The following is a 17,500-nucleotide window of genomic DNA, read 5'->3' on the forward strand; positions in this document are numbered from 1 at the left end:
GGTTTTGGTCTTGGAGCTCTGCAATGCAGGCCATTTTTGCCCAGTCTCTTTCTTATGGTGGAGTCATGAACACTGACCTTAACTGAGGCAAGAGAGGCCTGCAGTTCTTTAGATGTTGTTGTGGGGTCTTTTGTGACCTCTCGGATGAGTCGTCGCTGTGCTTTTGGGGTAATTTTGGTCGGGTGGCCACTCCTGGGAAGGTTCCATGTTCCATGTTTTGGCCATTTTTGGATAATGGCTCTCACTGTGGTTCGCTGGAGTCCCAAAGCTTTAGAAATGGCTTTATAAGCTTTTCCAGACTGATAGATCTCAATTACTTTCTTTCTCATTTGTTCCTGAATTTCTTTGGATCTTTCCTTTCTACTGGTCACAATTGTGACCGTAAAAAAAGGTTTTCATTTTGAAAACTGACTGATGTTTCAGTGCACTTCCTGCAAATGCAAATATGGAAAAAATAAAGGGTCCAAAACATAAGGCTAGGCTAGTAAAGTAAGTTAACATAAATACATGGCAAAGATTTTTGGTACACATTCCCTGCTGAAAAAAACAGCATATGCTGGTTTTTTCAGCAGGGTTATCTCTCAGGCGTATAGTATTAATATATAAATTCACAAATCTTCGGTTTTGTTGTCACAGGATGAGTAAACATTTTGTAAGCGGTGGGATAACAGTGAACTTAGGCATGCAATACAAATCCAATTCAGTTGTTAGTGAACATTGCACTCAAATGTTGCAATGACAAAAAATTAGGGATGCACGATATTTATCGGACAGATAAATTATCGACCGATATGGGTAAAAATGACGTCATTTTTATTGCTCCGATAAATAAATGAAACCCGATCCGCTAAAGTACTCTTGCTGGTAAATCAATCAGTCTGGTTTATCTGAGATTCATCTGCTTTCCGAGTGCAAGTGACTGCAGCTGTAAACTGCAGTGACTCTCAAGCCTTTGTCGCGTTTAATACGTCATCATCTGTGTCGTCATCATCGCCTTCGCAGGTCTGGAAGTTTTTCACGGTGACAGAGGAGGACAATGCTACTGCTGTTTGCAACACATGTTTAGCAAGGATTCCGAGAGGAGGTAAAAAGCCGTTAAGTTTTAACAATCTTATATCTCACTTCAGAGGTCGTCATCGCGGTGAATCTGTTTTAGGGGCCGTTCACATGTCGCGCCTAAAAACGCGTGGAAAACGCTGAAGCGGCGCCTTCTCTTTCTTTCCAAACCCAAAGTCTTTGACAAACCGCTCTGTAGTTTGAGCTCCAGTGGCGTCTGCCGTTGCTAAGCAGCCATGACATGCGCTCTCCATAAAGACGCGGTAGTTTCAGCAAAGAATAAATAGATTTTCAGCATTAAAAATCGCTTGCAGTAGCTCTGTTATCAAATTTATTTAAAAATGTTAATTCCTGTACAGCTTTGATAAGCTGTTTCTCCACCTTGCCAGTGCTTTCAGTGTTATTAAGGGAAAGGATGAAGCTGATTGGTTGGTTCATATCACATGACCTGTGTTGCGCTTGCAGTATTCTGGAAAAGTTGAGATGTTTTATTCCCCGCCTTGTACGATTTGGCTGCTGCACACATTCATAATATGATCAATAAAGAATGGACTGCATGTAAGCTTTACCACAGACATTTGGACATCTGACTTTACTCCATGATGCACTTTTCATTTTTTCCAGGTTGACAAAATGTCAAAGCATTTTATTTTATTTAGAATTGTGGTGCCTTACACAAAAAAATAAAAACATTTTTGAAGAGTCAGGACTGTTTGCTATGATTGTTAGACCCAGATATATAATATAAATTTCATTAGTTTATCTTAGATTTTGTATTCTCCTGTGTGCACAAAATTATCATATAAAAATATGAATGTATTGGTTATCGGTATCGGCCAAAAGAAGGACTTAATTATCGGCTATCGGTATCGGTTAGAATATTTTCATATCGCGCATCCCTACAAAATATTGCACTAAATCAAAAGTTCAAATGTTACAAATAAGTTACAATATTAATGTTGCAATACTGGTAGCACTAATATAACAATTTGATGATATATGTTACAATAAAGTAACAATTTTGAAATACGTTGATTATATATTTTTTGTCTTTTATCCCTGTATTCCTTTCAATGTTGTATAAAGGTTTTTATGCATAATAGTAACCATAGAATGTGACCAAACTGTTTAAAATAGCTGGGCTAAGATATATAACCATTTTTATGACTGCAGAAATCTGTTAATTCAGTTTAGACATTATCCCACCACTCAAAATTGCGACCGACTATAAAACACAATTTTTCACACACTTTTCCAAAAAAAAAAAAATCCAAATTAATTATTGATTATTTCAAAGGGTTACTTGTAATAAAGATTTAAATGCAAAAGAAAAGGCAGCAGAACTGACTGTTTCTGTTAATAGTAATTTTTAATTTACAATGTTTGTGATAACATAAGCAGTTTAAATGTTTTGCCACTTGCTTGAGCAACTTTATAAATAAATCTAGAAGTAAATGCAAAAGTAAAAAGCATTGAATAATGTGTTGCTTATATTTATTGTGTTTAAACTCGTCTATGAAAGATTACTGTACTGTATTACTGTACTGTGTAAAAAAAGGCATTTTCAATAATATTTGGATTTTAAAAGCAAAATATTGAATAAATGCGGTTGTGAAAATGAGGCTTGTGCTGTGTGTAAGCTATTGAGCAAAAAAAAAAAAAAAAATCACTCAATGATCAAACATTTAGGTGCGATAAATATATATTCTTGAAAAATTTCTAAAAATGCTCCGTTCCACCCCTTAAATAAAAAACTGATTAAATGCATTAAAAACCCTGATTGGAGTTTCACTATAAATAATTCTACATGATAAAAAGAAGGCTTTAAAAAGATCAGTATCGGTAATTGGCAGATACTGCTTCCTGTGATTGGCCTCAAAAATCCTGCTGTTGTTTGTAACAATATGAAGTAGTGTGAATAAAACGCCAATAATTGTTGTAAAATCACTATAATGCAGGTCTTTCATGGCTGTCTTGTTGGATTATGTTGAAATCATCACCCTGCGGCTGCATGGTCTCGTTTTGTCTTTCTTTACTGTTCTGTAATCAACTGCCAAACTTTAGAGAAAAGATGTTGTTTATCCACCAACCGCATGATCAACCCGCTCTGATTGTTTTAAGTGACCATTAAAGGCCACAACAGTGTCTCCAGTAAAGGACAATCAAAGCCACGAAACATCGATGAAATCACGGAGAGAATAAGACGCACTCCAGAACGTCTGATGACAAACTTTCTTCAAGACGATTCATGCGATTTCAGCAAAACACAGCAATAACCTGTTTTTATGTCCATGCTTTTGAGGGACATTATGGGACATCTATAAAAATATACTCAAACTTCACATAGAATTTAACTCAATTCTAAGCATGTGTGGTAATGAATGATCCCACATGCAATATTTAGCTTTGATTACAATGCATATTTTCAACAATGTTTCTTTCTTTCTTAAACCTAAATGCAAAAAATAAAACTATTAGACACTAAATATTAAGAAATTAATTCTAATGCACATTTGAAGTAAATAAATGTTTCGTGTTTGTACGAAACTATATAAAATATACTTTTTTACATCTGTAATTTATTCACCTACAAGGTTTGCTACATTTTGATTGGATCTTGGTGGACTAACATAAGCAAACTGTCCAACGCCATCAGATAAGGATGCCAGGACAACTGCCAGACACCTCTTAGAGGGCAAGAAGATCATCTTTGGTACAAAAACCCGGGAAGGACAGAACTTCCTATTGGTCAAGATGCAGTTTCTGCCCTCCACCCACCTTGAGACTGTTTCCTAAAGTTGGTCCTGTGACGGTCATAAAAATTCCTTAGGATCTCCAGACGCAGCAGCAGTGGGTGAAACAAAGAGAGATCACAAAGATCCATCCAAATCCATTCATAACTATGTTTTCAAACCTTGAACTGATGCGAACCATAACGCACACATCTTATACTTATTCAGAGAAATAAGTATTCTCACTGACAGCGATGTGTAGTGCAACATCTTACACAAACTCAGCTGTTAATGGACAAATGAATGCATGTATGACAGTTCAATCTTTTCCCATCATGTTTGGACTTAAAGGGATGGTTCGGAGTAGAATTGACTTCATTGCTATGCACTCCGAAGCCCATGTAAATACCCCATCCGAAGTTTTTTTTTACCTTAGTCGAACATTTATGGAGATATTAGAGTTTTTCGAATTGCTTGTTACAGGAGTGAATGGTACATGTGATGTATCCCGTAAATTGCACCACTAATCGTGCAAGTAATCTTACCAAACTTGTACAGTAGTGTAAATAGGTTATGTACTCACAAAACGCTGCATCAGAACATTTGTAAGTCCACCATGAGTGTTTTAAAAACATGTTTTACCCGAGAACTACTAGTCTCAGAAACTACAAGTCGACGTCACTTCCCTGGTTTGAAAAAAGCACGTAAAAGTCCTCCTACTACATCTGTGTGCATGTCAACTTGTAGGAGGACTTTTACGTGCTTTTTTCAAACCAGGGAAGTGACGTCGACGTGTCGCCATTTGTAGTTTTTGAGACTAGTAGGGATCGGCTAAAACGTGTTTTTAAAACACTCATGGTGGACTTACAAATGTTCCGATGCAGCGTTTTGTGAGTACATAACCTATTTACACTACTGTACAAGTTTGGTAAGATTACTTGCACGTTTAGTGGTGCACTTTACGGGATACATCACATGTACCATTCACTCCTATAACAAGCAATTCGAAAAACTCTAATATCTCCATAAATGTTTGACTAAGGTAAAAAAAACTTCGGATGGGGTATTTAGATGGGCTTCGGAGTGCATAGCAATGAAGTCAATTCTACTCCGAACCATCCCTTTAATGTGCATGGAAATGGAGAAGCACCAAATTGCAATCTCCTCCTCATCGGAAAGGTATAAAGGTACCTCTCCAAAAGACACTCCTTGTACTGAGTCTGAGTCCCGTCGGGGAAAGACATAACAGTTACACCATTTCTGAGTCTGCGGCCCGTTACAGGGAAGGCAGCAACAGATAACCGTTCTGAGTCTGAGCCCCGGCAGGGTAAGACACTAACAGAGCAACAAAGAACTGAGTCTGACCTGCAAGGGTGAGACAATAACAGCTACACCTCCATTCTGAGTCTCCGGCACGTCCAGGGGACAGTAACAGATCAAACTTCTTTCTGAGTCTGCAGCCCGTTACTGGGAAGGCAGCTACAGATTCCTCCATTCTGAGTCTCTAGCTCCACAAGAGAGAGACACTAACAGACACAACCATTCTGAGCCTACTGTCCAGAGAGACAGAAACAGACGCTCCACGCTTCGAGTCTCCAGCTTTAAGGCAGCAGCAGATACGACCATGTTCTGTCTGTGAGGAAAGAGATATTTTCCACGTTCAGAGTCTTCGTCCAGCGAGGCAACCACAGATGCAGCACGTCCTAAGTCTCCATCCGAGAGAGACAAAGCGGATTGACCAAGTTCTGAGTCTCTAGCCCAGAGAGGCAGAAGACCAAAAGACATTTGCAACAAGGTTAAGCTCCAGCGAGCAAACCTTCACTTCAGGTACCTTTGCTTGGAACACTCAGCACCTACACCAGGGCCACATCTGCGTGTTCCAGATCTTAGGACCCTTTGGTGCTCCAGGAGATCAGCATCCTACAGCGCTTCACGTTCAAGGCTGTCGAAACGGATTCCTGCTCCTTTTCCCACTGACTGCTCCCAGCACAACCAGTGGAAGAATTCACCGCCACCGGACTGCTCAATCAACCACAAACCTCTTCCAGAGACCTTGGCATTGTTGTGTACTATCAGTATATGTGACCCTGGACCACAAAACCAGTCTTAAGTCGCTGGGGTATATTTGTAGCAATAGCCAAAAATACATTGCATGGGTCAAAATTTTTGATTTTTCTTTTATGCCAAAAATCATTAGGAAATTAAGTAAAGATCATGTTACATGAAGATTTTTTGTAAAATTCCTACTGTAAATACATCAAAATGTAATTTTTGATTTGTAATATGCATTGTTAAGAACCTAATTTGGACAACTTTAAAGGTGATTTTCTCAGTCTTTTTGATTTTTTTGCATCCTCAGATTCCTGATTTCAAATAGATGCATCTCAGCCAAATATTGTCCTATCCTAACAAACCATACATCAATAGAAAGCTTATTTATTGAGCTTTCATATGATGTATAAATCTCAGTTTTGTCAAATTTAACCTTATGACTGGTTTTGTGGTCCAGGGTCACATATGATCTTTCTAATTTACATTAGATATTATATAGCTGATTGCAGTTGATAACAAACAATATCTCATTTATTTGTTTGATGCATACTAAGGTTCTTCACCTTATTTGTTTCGGAGTAGCAACAGTTTATCTTTCCATAAGATAACATAGCTAGGACATAGCAACACCCAACTGAATCACATTTTATGCATCTTATGCACTTTATTCCTTTTGCATTTATGGTTTTCATTTAATAGTTGATTACTCTTGTCTATCTTTTGTTAATAAATTTATTTTATTACACTCGTGTCTTCCTTGTGTTGATAATACAGGTTCTACAAGTTAGATATCCCACCAATCTTTCTTATGTGATGTACTCATAACCGCACGTGATCCAAGAATCCTAACGTCATCGGTGATACGAGTACCCATCACTACACTATTTCGCCTTCCTAGTGGGCGAAAGCAGAACTCACTACATAATTGGCGTCCCTATGTGGGCCAAGTTAAAATGAGATGAGTCTCCTGTAAAATTCACTACATCTTTTATTCTCAATAAGTCTGTAAACGATTCACCATCAAGGTTTTCGAAGCAAAAGTTTCCAAAGTAACACGTGTATTTTTCAAAGTAGGTCATCTTTTGTAAAGTGAAATGCAAGGTCATTCATTTCATGCACTGAGAAGCTGATTTCAATATTTGGCCAAACAATCTACAGATAAAAGCTTTTTTAGCAGAAGGTGTTTTTGTACCTGTCTTTTAAATCGTTCAATCACCGCAGGCAGAATCACGTCCTCCTGTCCGGCCTCAGGGGTTTTTATGATGAAGTCCACATCGTGACCAAACTCCTTCCCCCTGTACATTAAACACACACATACACACTCATTATACACTAAACGCATGTTCACTTTCATCTGCTTTACACAGAATGAGACACACAGTGAGTCAGTAGATCATATGATGAGCGTGTGAGTAACCGTACGGGACGAACGGCTCGTTTAATGGCTTTGCCTTTTCCAATTACTCAAATAAGGCATTTGGCCCGCGTCATTAAACTCTGACGCGTTCGTCTCTTCTGCCGGAGCTGTCAGACGTTTATGAGTTTCACTGCTGTGTCGAGAGATTATGAAAATGAGTCTCCAAAACTCAAAGGCCTCGTATGCTGCAAATTCAGGTGGGGAGGAAGAAGATATTCGCAGATATTTATGTAAAAATATATAACAACTCATGAGGAGGAAAAAAATCCATCTTTCACTGCAGTTCTGTGTTTAAAAAACATCCAATGACTTTTTAGGCGCATTTAAAGTCAAAGAAAGTAACAAAAATACATCACACCAATGTTTCAGTTATAATAAATAATACAAAAAAATGCAACGTGTATTATAAAGTAATTTTTTTGTATTTACTTTACTTTTTTGGTTTCACGTTACTAAATAAATTCATTTTATAAATACTTTTCTAAAAAAATTAATTAATTAATTAATTTAAACAAATATCTACATAAAATCATTAAAATATTCAAAATAAACTAATTTATAAATAAATACATAAAAACAATACATAAAGAAATTAATTTGTAAATTAAATACATTTTATAAATTAACATTTACAAGCCAACAGTTGGCTTGATACAGCACTAAATAAAGTACGTGCCTCTGGTACACATTCGACTAATTTGCTTTCCAAACAAAATGAAAACCGCTGCATTCTAAATTTGACCTATAGTCCTTTGAGCAGAGACATTAGAAACATTGTTAATTCTCACTGGCATATAATTAAAAGTGATTACCAACTGAATGGTCTTTTTCAAAATTTACCACTTTGTGTCTTTTCTAGAAGCTCAAATCTTAGAGATAGGCTGGTCCATGCTGATACTGCCACGCCTCCTTCTAGTACTCTCTCCAATGCCCAAGGTAACTTTCCATGCAAAAGTTGCACTTCCTGTTCACATTACCTTAAACTCCAGTCTTTTACACATCCACACACATAAGATATATAAAATCAAGCAATTAATTACATGCAAATCTACCCATGTGGTGTATATTTTGATTTGCCCTTGCCCATTGTTGTATGTAGGCAAAACTATTAGGGCTTTACGAACGAGAATTTTGGAACATTTGAGTGCAATTAGGAGATGTTATGCAACTTCGTCTGTTTCCCAACATTTTCAATCAGCTAAGCATGCCATTTCTGATCTGAAATTTCTGGGTATTGAAAGAGTTTTGCCTAAAAGGAGAGGTGGTGATTTGGACAAAAAACTGTTACAGAGAGAAACTTTTTGGATTTTTGAACTCAACAGTCTTTTCCCGAAGGGAATGAATGAAGAGATAAATTACTCATGTTTTTTGTAAGCATTTTATCCTTCTTCTTTTTTAGAGATAAACATTGTTAACTTTTTTATGAAAAGAATTGTTTCTACCTGTTCTCTGTGTCTGGGCTGAAGCCCCTCCCACTGCACCTGTTACCTGTCTCCTGATTACTTACTCAGTATTAATTGATTGCATGTCTGATGTTGATTCAGTATGAGCATTGAGAATAGCTAGATGGCTGAAACGTCTGCTCTTGCTCCATTAAAACTATTGATTCTTTTTGTTGAAGACTTTGTCTAGTTTTTTCAGAGTGCGAACCATCTGTAGCTTCTTTTATAAATTAACATTTATAAATAAAGACGAAATACATTTCTAAACAACTAAACTACATTCAAAATATATGTAAATAAAATAAAATAATGTAAAATAAATGTAAATATTTACAAAAATATTACATTTAAATATTTACAAAATATTGTAAATAAATTAATTTCTAAATAAATAATTTCTATTTAAATTTTTTTAAAATAGATAATTACTATATAAACACATTATTAAATAAAGAATATTATAAATAAATAAATGTTTATAATTCAACAAAAAACTACATTTCTAAATAAAAAATCGTCTGAATAAACTGATTTCTAAATAAATAAATAGAAACTATACTGACAAGTCCAACTGAACAAAATATAAGTACATTTCTATTTAAATAAATAATTTTTAAATAAACATTTCTAAATCACAGAATTACTAAATAAACACATTTTATAAATGCTTTTCTAAAAAAATACATATTTTTTAGACAAATATCTACATTAATAAAATCGTAAAATTATTCAAAAAAATATTTTTTTTAATAAATACAAAAAACAATATATTAAAAATATATTTTGTATTTTTACCTCAAATAAACATTTATAAATAAAAATTATTTTCTAAATAAAAAATATTGTTAATACATTTTTAAATAAAGACAGAAATACATTTAAATAAAAAAAAAAAATATATTTCTATTTTTTAAATAAATGTATACATTTATGTTTAAATAAACAAACATTTATAAAATAAATAATTATATATGTATGAAAAAATTATTTCTATTTAAATTATTTATAAATAAACACATTTCTAAATCAATTACTAAATAAATACATTTTATAAATACTTTTCTAAAAAGTTTTTTTAAATAAACTAATTTCTAAATAATATATAAAAATATATTTTCTTATTTAATGTAGACCTCAAATAAATATTTATAAATAAAAATACATTTATAAATAAAGAATATTGCAAATAAAAAATAAAGACAAATACATTTATAAACAACTAAATAACTACATTCATGAATTAAAAAATATTGTAAATAAATAGATTTCTAATATATATATATATATATATATATATATATATATAAATGTAAACACTTATGTCTAAATATACATTTTTAAAATAGACAAATTACTAAATAAATACATATTAAATACAAATATTATAAATACATAAATGTTTCTAATTCTATAAATAAATACATTTCTAAAAAAAAAAGATTCAGAATAAATTGATTTCTACATTAATAAATATATATATATATATATATATATATAAATTATTTGGAAAAAAAAGTCAGCATTTATTTCTAAATAAATAAATTCCAAAAACAATAAATTACTAACTAAAAACATTTCTAAGTACATTTCCGAACAAATAGTTTTCTAAACAATTAAATACATTTCTAAATCAAATATTATGAATAAATAAATGTTTCTAATAAAAAAATTAAAAAAAATCTATGAATATTTATCAATATTCTGACTAAATTTATTTCTAAATATATATATATATATATATATATATATATATATATATATATATATAATAAATATATATAATATATATAATATTTATATATATATAAATTATTCTGAAATCTATTTTAAAAGATTCTAAATAAATGTATATTTAATTTAATAAAAATAAATACATATTTTTTTAAACCAATTACTAAAATACATTTTATAAATACTTTTCTAAAAAAAATTGAATAAATACATATTTAAACGTATATCTACATTAATAACAATCATAAAAAACTAATTTCTAAATAAATGCATAAAAACAATAGAGAAAAAATTATATATATTTTTTAATTTATACCTCAAATAAACATTTTTAAATAAAAACACTGTTCATAAATACATTTCTAAACAACTAAATTACATATAAAATTTAAATATTTACAAAAATATTGTAAATGGATTTCTAAATAAATATATTTATATTTATGCAAAAAAATAAATGTATACATTTATATCTAAATAAATAAATATTTTTAAAATAGATAAATTAGTAAATAAATACAGGAATAAATACAAATATTATAAATAAATTTAGCTAAATTAATAAATAACTAATACTCAGAATAAATGCATTTCTAAATAAATAATATATAGAAATTATTTGGAAAATATTCTATTTAAAAGTTTGCATTTATTTCTAAATAAATAAATTCCAAAATCAATAAATTACTAAATAAACACATTTTATTAATATTTAACAAAAATATCTACATTTTAAATAAATCCACACACACACACACATACACATACAAGCCTAATATCTGAAGGGTAAAAACAAGTCTTGTCCTAATTATATTTTAAATTTTGTGTTTACTTGTTTACAGCTACAAAAATATAATACTGCAATTTTAGTTTGGGGAACAGAATTCAATAAAACATTCATTTAACAGCAATTTTGAGCTGAAAGAAGCCAACAAACAAAACAACAGCGAGAGAAAACAAGAATGCAATAAAATTGGACTTTTGACTCCGAATACTATAGTTACTATAAAAAAATACAGCTTTGGTCTCCCTTATATATGTGACCCTGGACCACAAAACCAGTCATAAGTTTAAATTTTACAAAACTGAGATGTATACATCATATGAAAGCTCAATAAATAAGATTTCTGTTGATGTATGGTTTGTTAGGATCGGACAATATTTGGCTGAGATACATCTATTTGAAAATCTGGAATCTGAGGGTGCAAAAAAATCTAAATACTGAGAAAATCACCTTTAAAGTTGTCCAAATTAAGTTCTTAACAATGCATATTACTAATCAAAAATTAAATTTTGATATATTTATAGTAGGAATTTTACAAAAAATCTTCATGGAACATGAACTTTACTTAATTTCCTAATGATTTTTGGCATAAAAGAAAAATCAATAATTTTGACCCATACTATGTATTTTTGGCTTTTGCAACAAATATTTCCCAGCGACTTAAGACTGGTTTTGTGGTCCAGGGTCACATATATGTGTAGATATGATGAGGTATATCACATATGATGTCTCTGAATGGATCAGATGGTGCCACATTCACATCAAGGACCATCTGAAGCCATAAAAGCCGAACACAGTAAATGTACACTTGAGCGACAGAAAAGCGTGTGAATGTGAGTTTGTCTGCTGGAAGTGAGAAACACAAGTGTAGGCATAGTTAGACGCATAAGAGGCTCTTAAAACTCTCACAGATGAAACATGACTTCATATAACCAAACGTCAGGCTGCTTTTAAACGCTGCTTTTCATATGCAACCGCAAACTGAGAGAACAGCTATATTCGTCAACTTTTTAAGAATTCATGCAGCTTGCGAATTATTTAGTGCAGGCGTTGTTTAGAAATGAGCTATTTACTGGCGGATCCAATATTGGGTTGAGAGGAAACTGCAGTGAAGTCTGGGCCGCTTGTTTTTCATGAGATTTATGGCATGACATACTGCGTTTCTGTAATACAAAACACCTGCGGCTCTGTTTCAATACACAGCGAGCTGCCTTGCTGACTACTGACTACATGGGCAGCATCCTCAATGAAGTGACCAAACTGATTAATACATTTCTAAATAAATACATGGATAAATGAATGAATGAATAAATGTTACTGTGTGTCTAAATAGATAAATAAATGAATTTAAATGAATAAAATATCTAAACAAATACATTCATAAATAGATACATTTTATAATTAAATTTCGAAAAACAAATAAATAACATAAATGTCTAAATAAATTAATTTCTAAAATTATAATCAAATATAATTGAATGTCTGAGTAAATAAATAAATATATAAACAAATGTTAAAATGAATGAATAACATTTCCAAAAATTTCTAAATAAATAAAAATATAAATAAATACATTTCTAAACACTGTAAACACGTTTGTAATTTAAATCTAAGATGACTTTGTAAATAAATAAACAAAATATAATTAAATGTCTGAGTAAATAAATATATAAATAAATGTCAAAATTAATGAATATTTCCAAACAAATAAATAAATTTCTAAATAAATAAAAATATAAATGTCTAAATAAATTAATTTCTAACATTATAATCAAATATAAATAAATGTCTGAGTAAATAAATAATTACATTTGTAATTTAAATCCAAAATAACTTTCTAAATAAAGAAATAAAAATATAATTAAATGTCGAAATAGATAAATATATAAATAAATGACAAAATGAATGAATAACATTTCCAAACAAAAAAAAATAAAATGAAAATATAAACGTCTAAATAAATAAATAAATGCATTTGAAACACTAAATAGATTTATTTAAATTAAATATTTAACATTTCCAGACAAATAAGTACATTTCTAAATAAATAAAAATATAAATGTCTAAATAAATAAATAATATTTTTTTAAACGCTAAGATAAAAAAAAAATCGAAAATAACTTTCTAAATAAATTTTTTAAATAAACACATTTTATAATTAAATTTCTAAATAAATAAAAAAATATAAATGTCTACATAAAAACAATATATTTTAAACATTTTAAATACATTTCTAAAAAAATCTATATATGTGTGTGTATAATTATATTAAATATTTCAGAAACAAATAAATACACTGGTAAATAAAACTACATTTCTAAAAAAAAAAACTACACATTTTAAATAAAATTCTAATACATTAAATAAAAAATTATAAATAAATAACTAAATTTCAAAAAAATAAAAAATAAAATAAACATTTAAATATATACATTTCTAAATACATAAAAATATTTCTAAACGTCTAAACAAATAAATAACATTTCTAAATAAATTATTTTTAAAATCTTAATACATTTCATAATAAATAAAAAAATCGAAATATCTAAATAAATAAAGATCAATCTAAAAATCTAAATATGCATACAAACACATTTTCAAAGAAATATATTTCCAGAAATAAATAAAACAGATTTCGAAATAAATAACTTCCAGAAAAAATAAACACCTAAATGTCTAATTAAATAAATTTCATAATAAATAAAAAAATACTAAATAAACATATTTCTAATTAAATTAAAATTTAAATAATTACATTTCTAAAAATAAATAAAACTGATTTCTAAATAAACAACTACCTTTCTAAATAAATTTCTACGTAAATGAAAAATAAATACATTTCTCTGTTCCATTACCTAGTGAGCAGCTTTGCTGTCTACAGCCTACATACTGTAGGCAGCATCCTAAACAAAATAACCAAGTGTTTCTCACCAAGGGATTCATTTTCAAGATGGCGGCACGATAGCAGTTTCATGTGTGTCTCTGTTTTTTGGGAGTCCTGTCTTGGGTCTTATCTCAAGTGCTAAGCAGCTTTTAATGTTCCTAAGTTTTGAGGGTTTTTCTACAGAGATGGCGAATTGTAGTTTTTATTGATGTCTAGCAGTTGGGCAACTTTACGGAGTGATTTCACCAGTTGAAGGATCGGCCAGGGCAACAACGTGCGCTGACTGGGTCAGCCGGCTGTGCAATTGCGTGTATAACGGCTCTGATGCTGGTTCTTGTTCAGTGGCCGTAGAGGCTCGTCTCCGGTGGTGCGAATGCGATCAACAAAAGAGTTGGTGGATTCCTTCATCCGACTGCTTGATCTTGCATTCGAGCTGGCCCATCGTTGGATTTCGATCTCTGGTTTCAAAGGATCTGCCAGAGCGACTACGCCTACTGATCCGAGGTTGCTGTGCAATTGTGCGCCAAACTATTTTTACGCCGGGTGTGAGACGGTGGTTGCATATCTTCGGATATAAATCTCAGGTGACTGTTTCGCCTCCTTTTCCCCTTCTGCTGCCGGTTTTTTTCTATCTTCAGTCTCTCTGGACGCTGGTTGTGACATTTAAAAATGACTTTAAAATTCACGATTGTGCTGATTTTATTTGCTTGTCTCGCGTGTACTCCGCTGTCATGCAAGCATTGTTGCATACAACGCTCATTTTCTATGAAATTCTGTGATCTTCCATCAAGTCGGCAATTCGCGACAAACTTTACCACTGATCAATTTCTCAATGTATTAATAATTGATCATATAAGGACTGTCTTCCCACACGCCTTGTTGGTGTTTGAATCAGTTATTTCTTATGGCTGTCCAAGGACTTTCTCCCATCACATATCTTCTTTTAATGTTAAAAAGTCTCTTTCACGAACATTGATTTTATTGCTTTTATTTGTCTCTGGTAATGTTAATGTAAACCCGGGTCCCCTGCCTAATTCAGTAAATTTACATTATCTCTCCACACCTACTGAATTTGCTAATAGGCATGGAATTGGTTTTTTACATATCAATGCTAGAAGTTTACTACCCAAACTGGATTTATTGAAAACGTGGTTTATGTCTGCTAATCCTGATATTGTTGTGATCTCTGAAACTTGGCTCAAACCATCTGTCCCTGATGATGTTATTTGTGTTGGTGGTTATAATGTTTACAGAATAGATAGAAAAGGGCGTGCAGGTGGCGTAGCTATTTATGTATCTAAAAAATTTCCTGTGTCTGTTTTACTTTCCCAGTCAATCCCAAGACAGTTTGAACTTATTGCTTTAAATATTGGGGTTGCAAATGCTCCATTTACTCTTATTGGGTGCTATAGACCCCCCTCTGCTGTTAACGAGACCCTATCGACTTTAACTGAAGTGCTGTCCAAGTTAAATAATTCTGAAATAATTTTACTTGGTGATTTAAATTGGGATTGGCTCAGCGACAAATCAGAGAATTTTAAATTGGCTTGTAATTCTCTAAATTTAGTACAACTCATTGATAGCCCCACCAGAGTTAATCCATCTAAGCCTAATAGTGACACTCTGTTAGATGTCATTCTCACTAACAGGGCTCATAAGTATACAGCAATAGGTGTGTTTGTGAACGACCTAAGCGACCATTGCGCAATAGGATGTGTTAGAAACACCAAAATACCTAAACTTAAGGGTCTCACTGTTTCTAGACGCTATTTTAAACATTTTTCAGAGCAGGCATTTTTATCTGACTTGGCAAGACTGAACTGGAATCATGTTGCATTGATTCCTACTGTTGATGAAGCTGTTGATTTTTTTCAGCAACAGTTTCTATTGATTGCCAATAAACACGCTCCTTTTAAAAAGCATAGAATAAAGAATAGGGATAATCCTTGGTTTTCTCAAGAACTAGCCCAGTTAATTCAATTAAGAAATAAACAGTGGTCCCTTGCAAGGAGGTCCAGCAGTAATGTAGATTGGCAACGTTTTAGAACTTTGAGAAATAAATGTACCTCAGCCATTCGGGCCTCTAAATCAAATTATTATCTTAATGTAACTACTGATAATTTTAACAATCCTTCTAAATTCTGGAAAACAATTAAAGCATTGCAGAATAAAAAGGTTTCAGACTTTCCCCAGAAATTGATCATTGGAAATGTAACCATCACAGATAAAAGTGACATTTTAAATGCCTTTAATGCACACTTTGAGAAGGCAGGTCATCTATTTGATCAGCAGTTTCCATCAATTTCAAGGGATGCTTCAACACATTTTTTGCCACCTAGTACATCTTTTATCTCTGATTTATCATTTGATTTTGAAGCCCTCCAAGTTCAAGATGTTATGAAATCACTTAATTCTATAGACCCTAAAAAGGCACCTGGACCTGATGGTCTGGATCCCTTTTTGTTAAAGGTGGCTGCACCGGTTATAGCTGAGCCTATTACCCATATTTTTAATATGTCACTAAGTTTTAATCAGATCCCAGCAATCTGGAAGCAAGCTTACATTACTCCCCTGTTCAAATCTGGTGATCGATTTGACATGAATAATTTTAGACCCATCTCTAATCTTCCTGTACTTTCTAAAATATTGGAATCTTTAGTTGCTACTCAACTTAAATCATATTTGCACTCACATAATATTTTAAATGAAATGCAATCCGGGTTCCGGTCGGGGCACAGTACAATATCCGCCACTTTAAAAGTTATGGATGACATCAAAGAGGCTATGGACAGTAAACTTAGCTGTGTCTCTCTGTTCATAGACCTCACAAAGGCGTTTGATACTGTGGACCATCCATTATTGGTTAATACCCTGCTGAGAGCTGGCATTGGATGTAACGCGGTCAAATGGTTCCATAGCTATTTGACCAATCGTTCACAAATGGTCAAATATGGCAATGATCTGTCAAACCCAGTCCTTGTAACTAAGGGTGTTCCACAGGGTTCTGTTTTGGGTCCCTTGCTTTTCCTAGTTTATATTAATAATGTTTGTGATAATTTTAATTTTTGTAAATATCACCTCTATGCAGATGATACAATTCTGTATTCCTGTGCCCCCACAGCTAAATTAGCTTTTTCAAATCTACAGGCAGATTTCAATATCCTGCAACATGCCCTACTAGATTTGAAGCTGTTGTTAAACCCACATAAAACTAAAGTTATGGTTTTTCAAACTGGGCGAACAATACTACCATCCCTCTCCATCAAGTCACTAGATGGAATTTGTATCCAGTCTGTAGATAATTACAAATATCTGGGAATTTGGATGGATAAAAACCTAAATTTTAAATATCATGTTGATTTTCTTGCAAAGAAATTAAAATTCACATTGGGTTTTCTGTAT

The 17,500-nt window shown here is 32.0% G+C and overlaps 1 protein-coding gene across 1 annotated transcript in view; it reads right to left on the reverse strand.

The window, feature by feature from the left end:
- dntt (deoxynucleotidyltransferase, terminal) overlaps positions 1-17,500 on the reverse strand; it is a 203,448-nt gene that overhangs the window by 60,825 nt on the left and 125,123 nt on the right. Inside the window, exon 8 of the mRNA XM_073834512.1 lies at positions 7,033-7,135. Coding sequence (XP_073690613.1) covers positions 7,033-7,135 — 103 coding nt within the window. The remainder of the gene's footprint in view (positions 1-7,032; positions 7,136-17,500) is intronic.

The sequence above is a fragment of the Garra rufa genome, chromosome 2 (assembly GCF_049309525.1).
Source record: "Garra rufa chromosome 2, GarRuf1.0, whole genome shotgun sequence".
Classification (NCBI taxonomy): domain Eukaryota; kingdom Metazoa; phylum Chordata; class Actinopteri; order Cypriniformes; family Cyprinidae; genus Garra; species Garra rufa.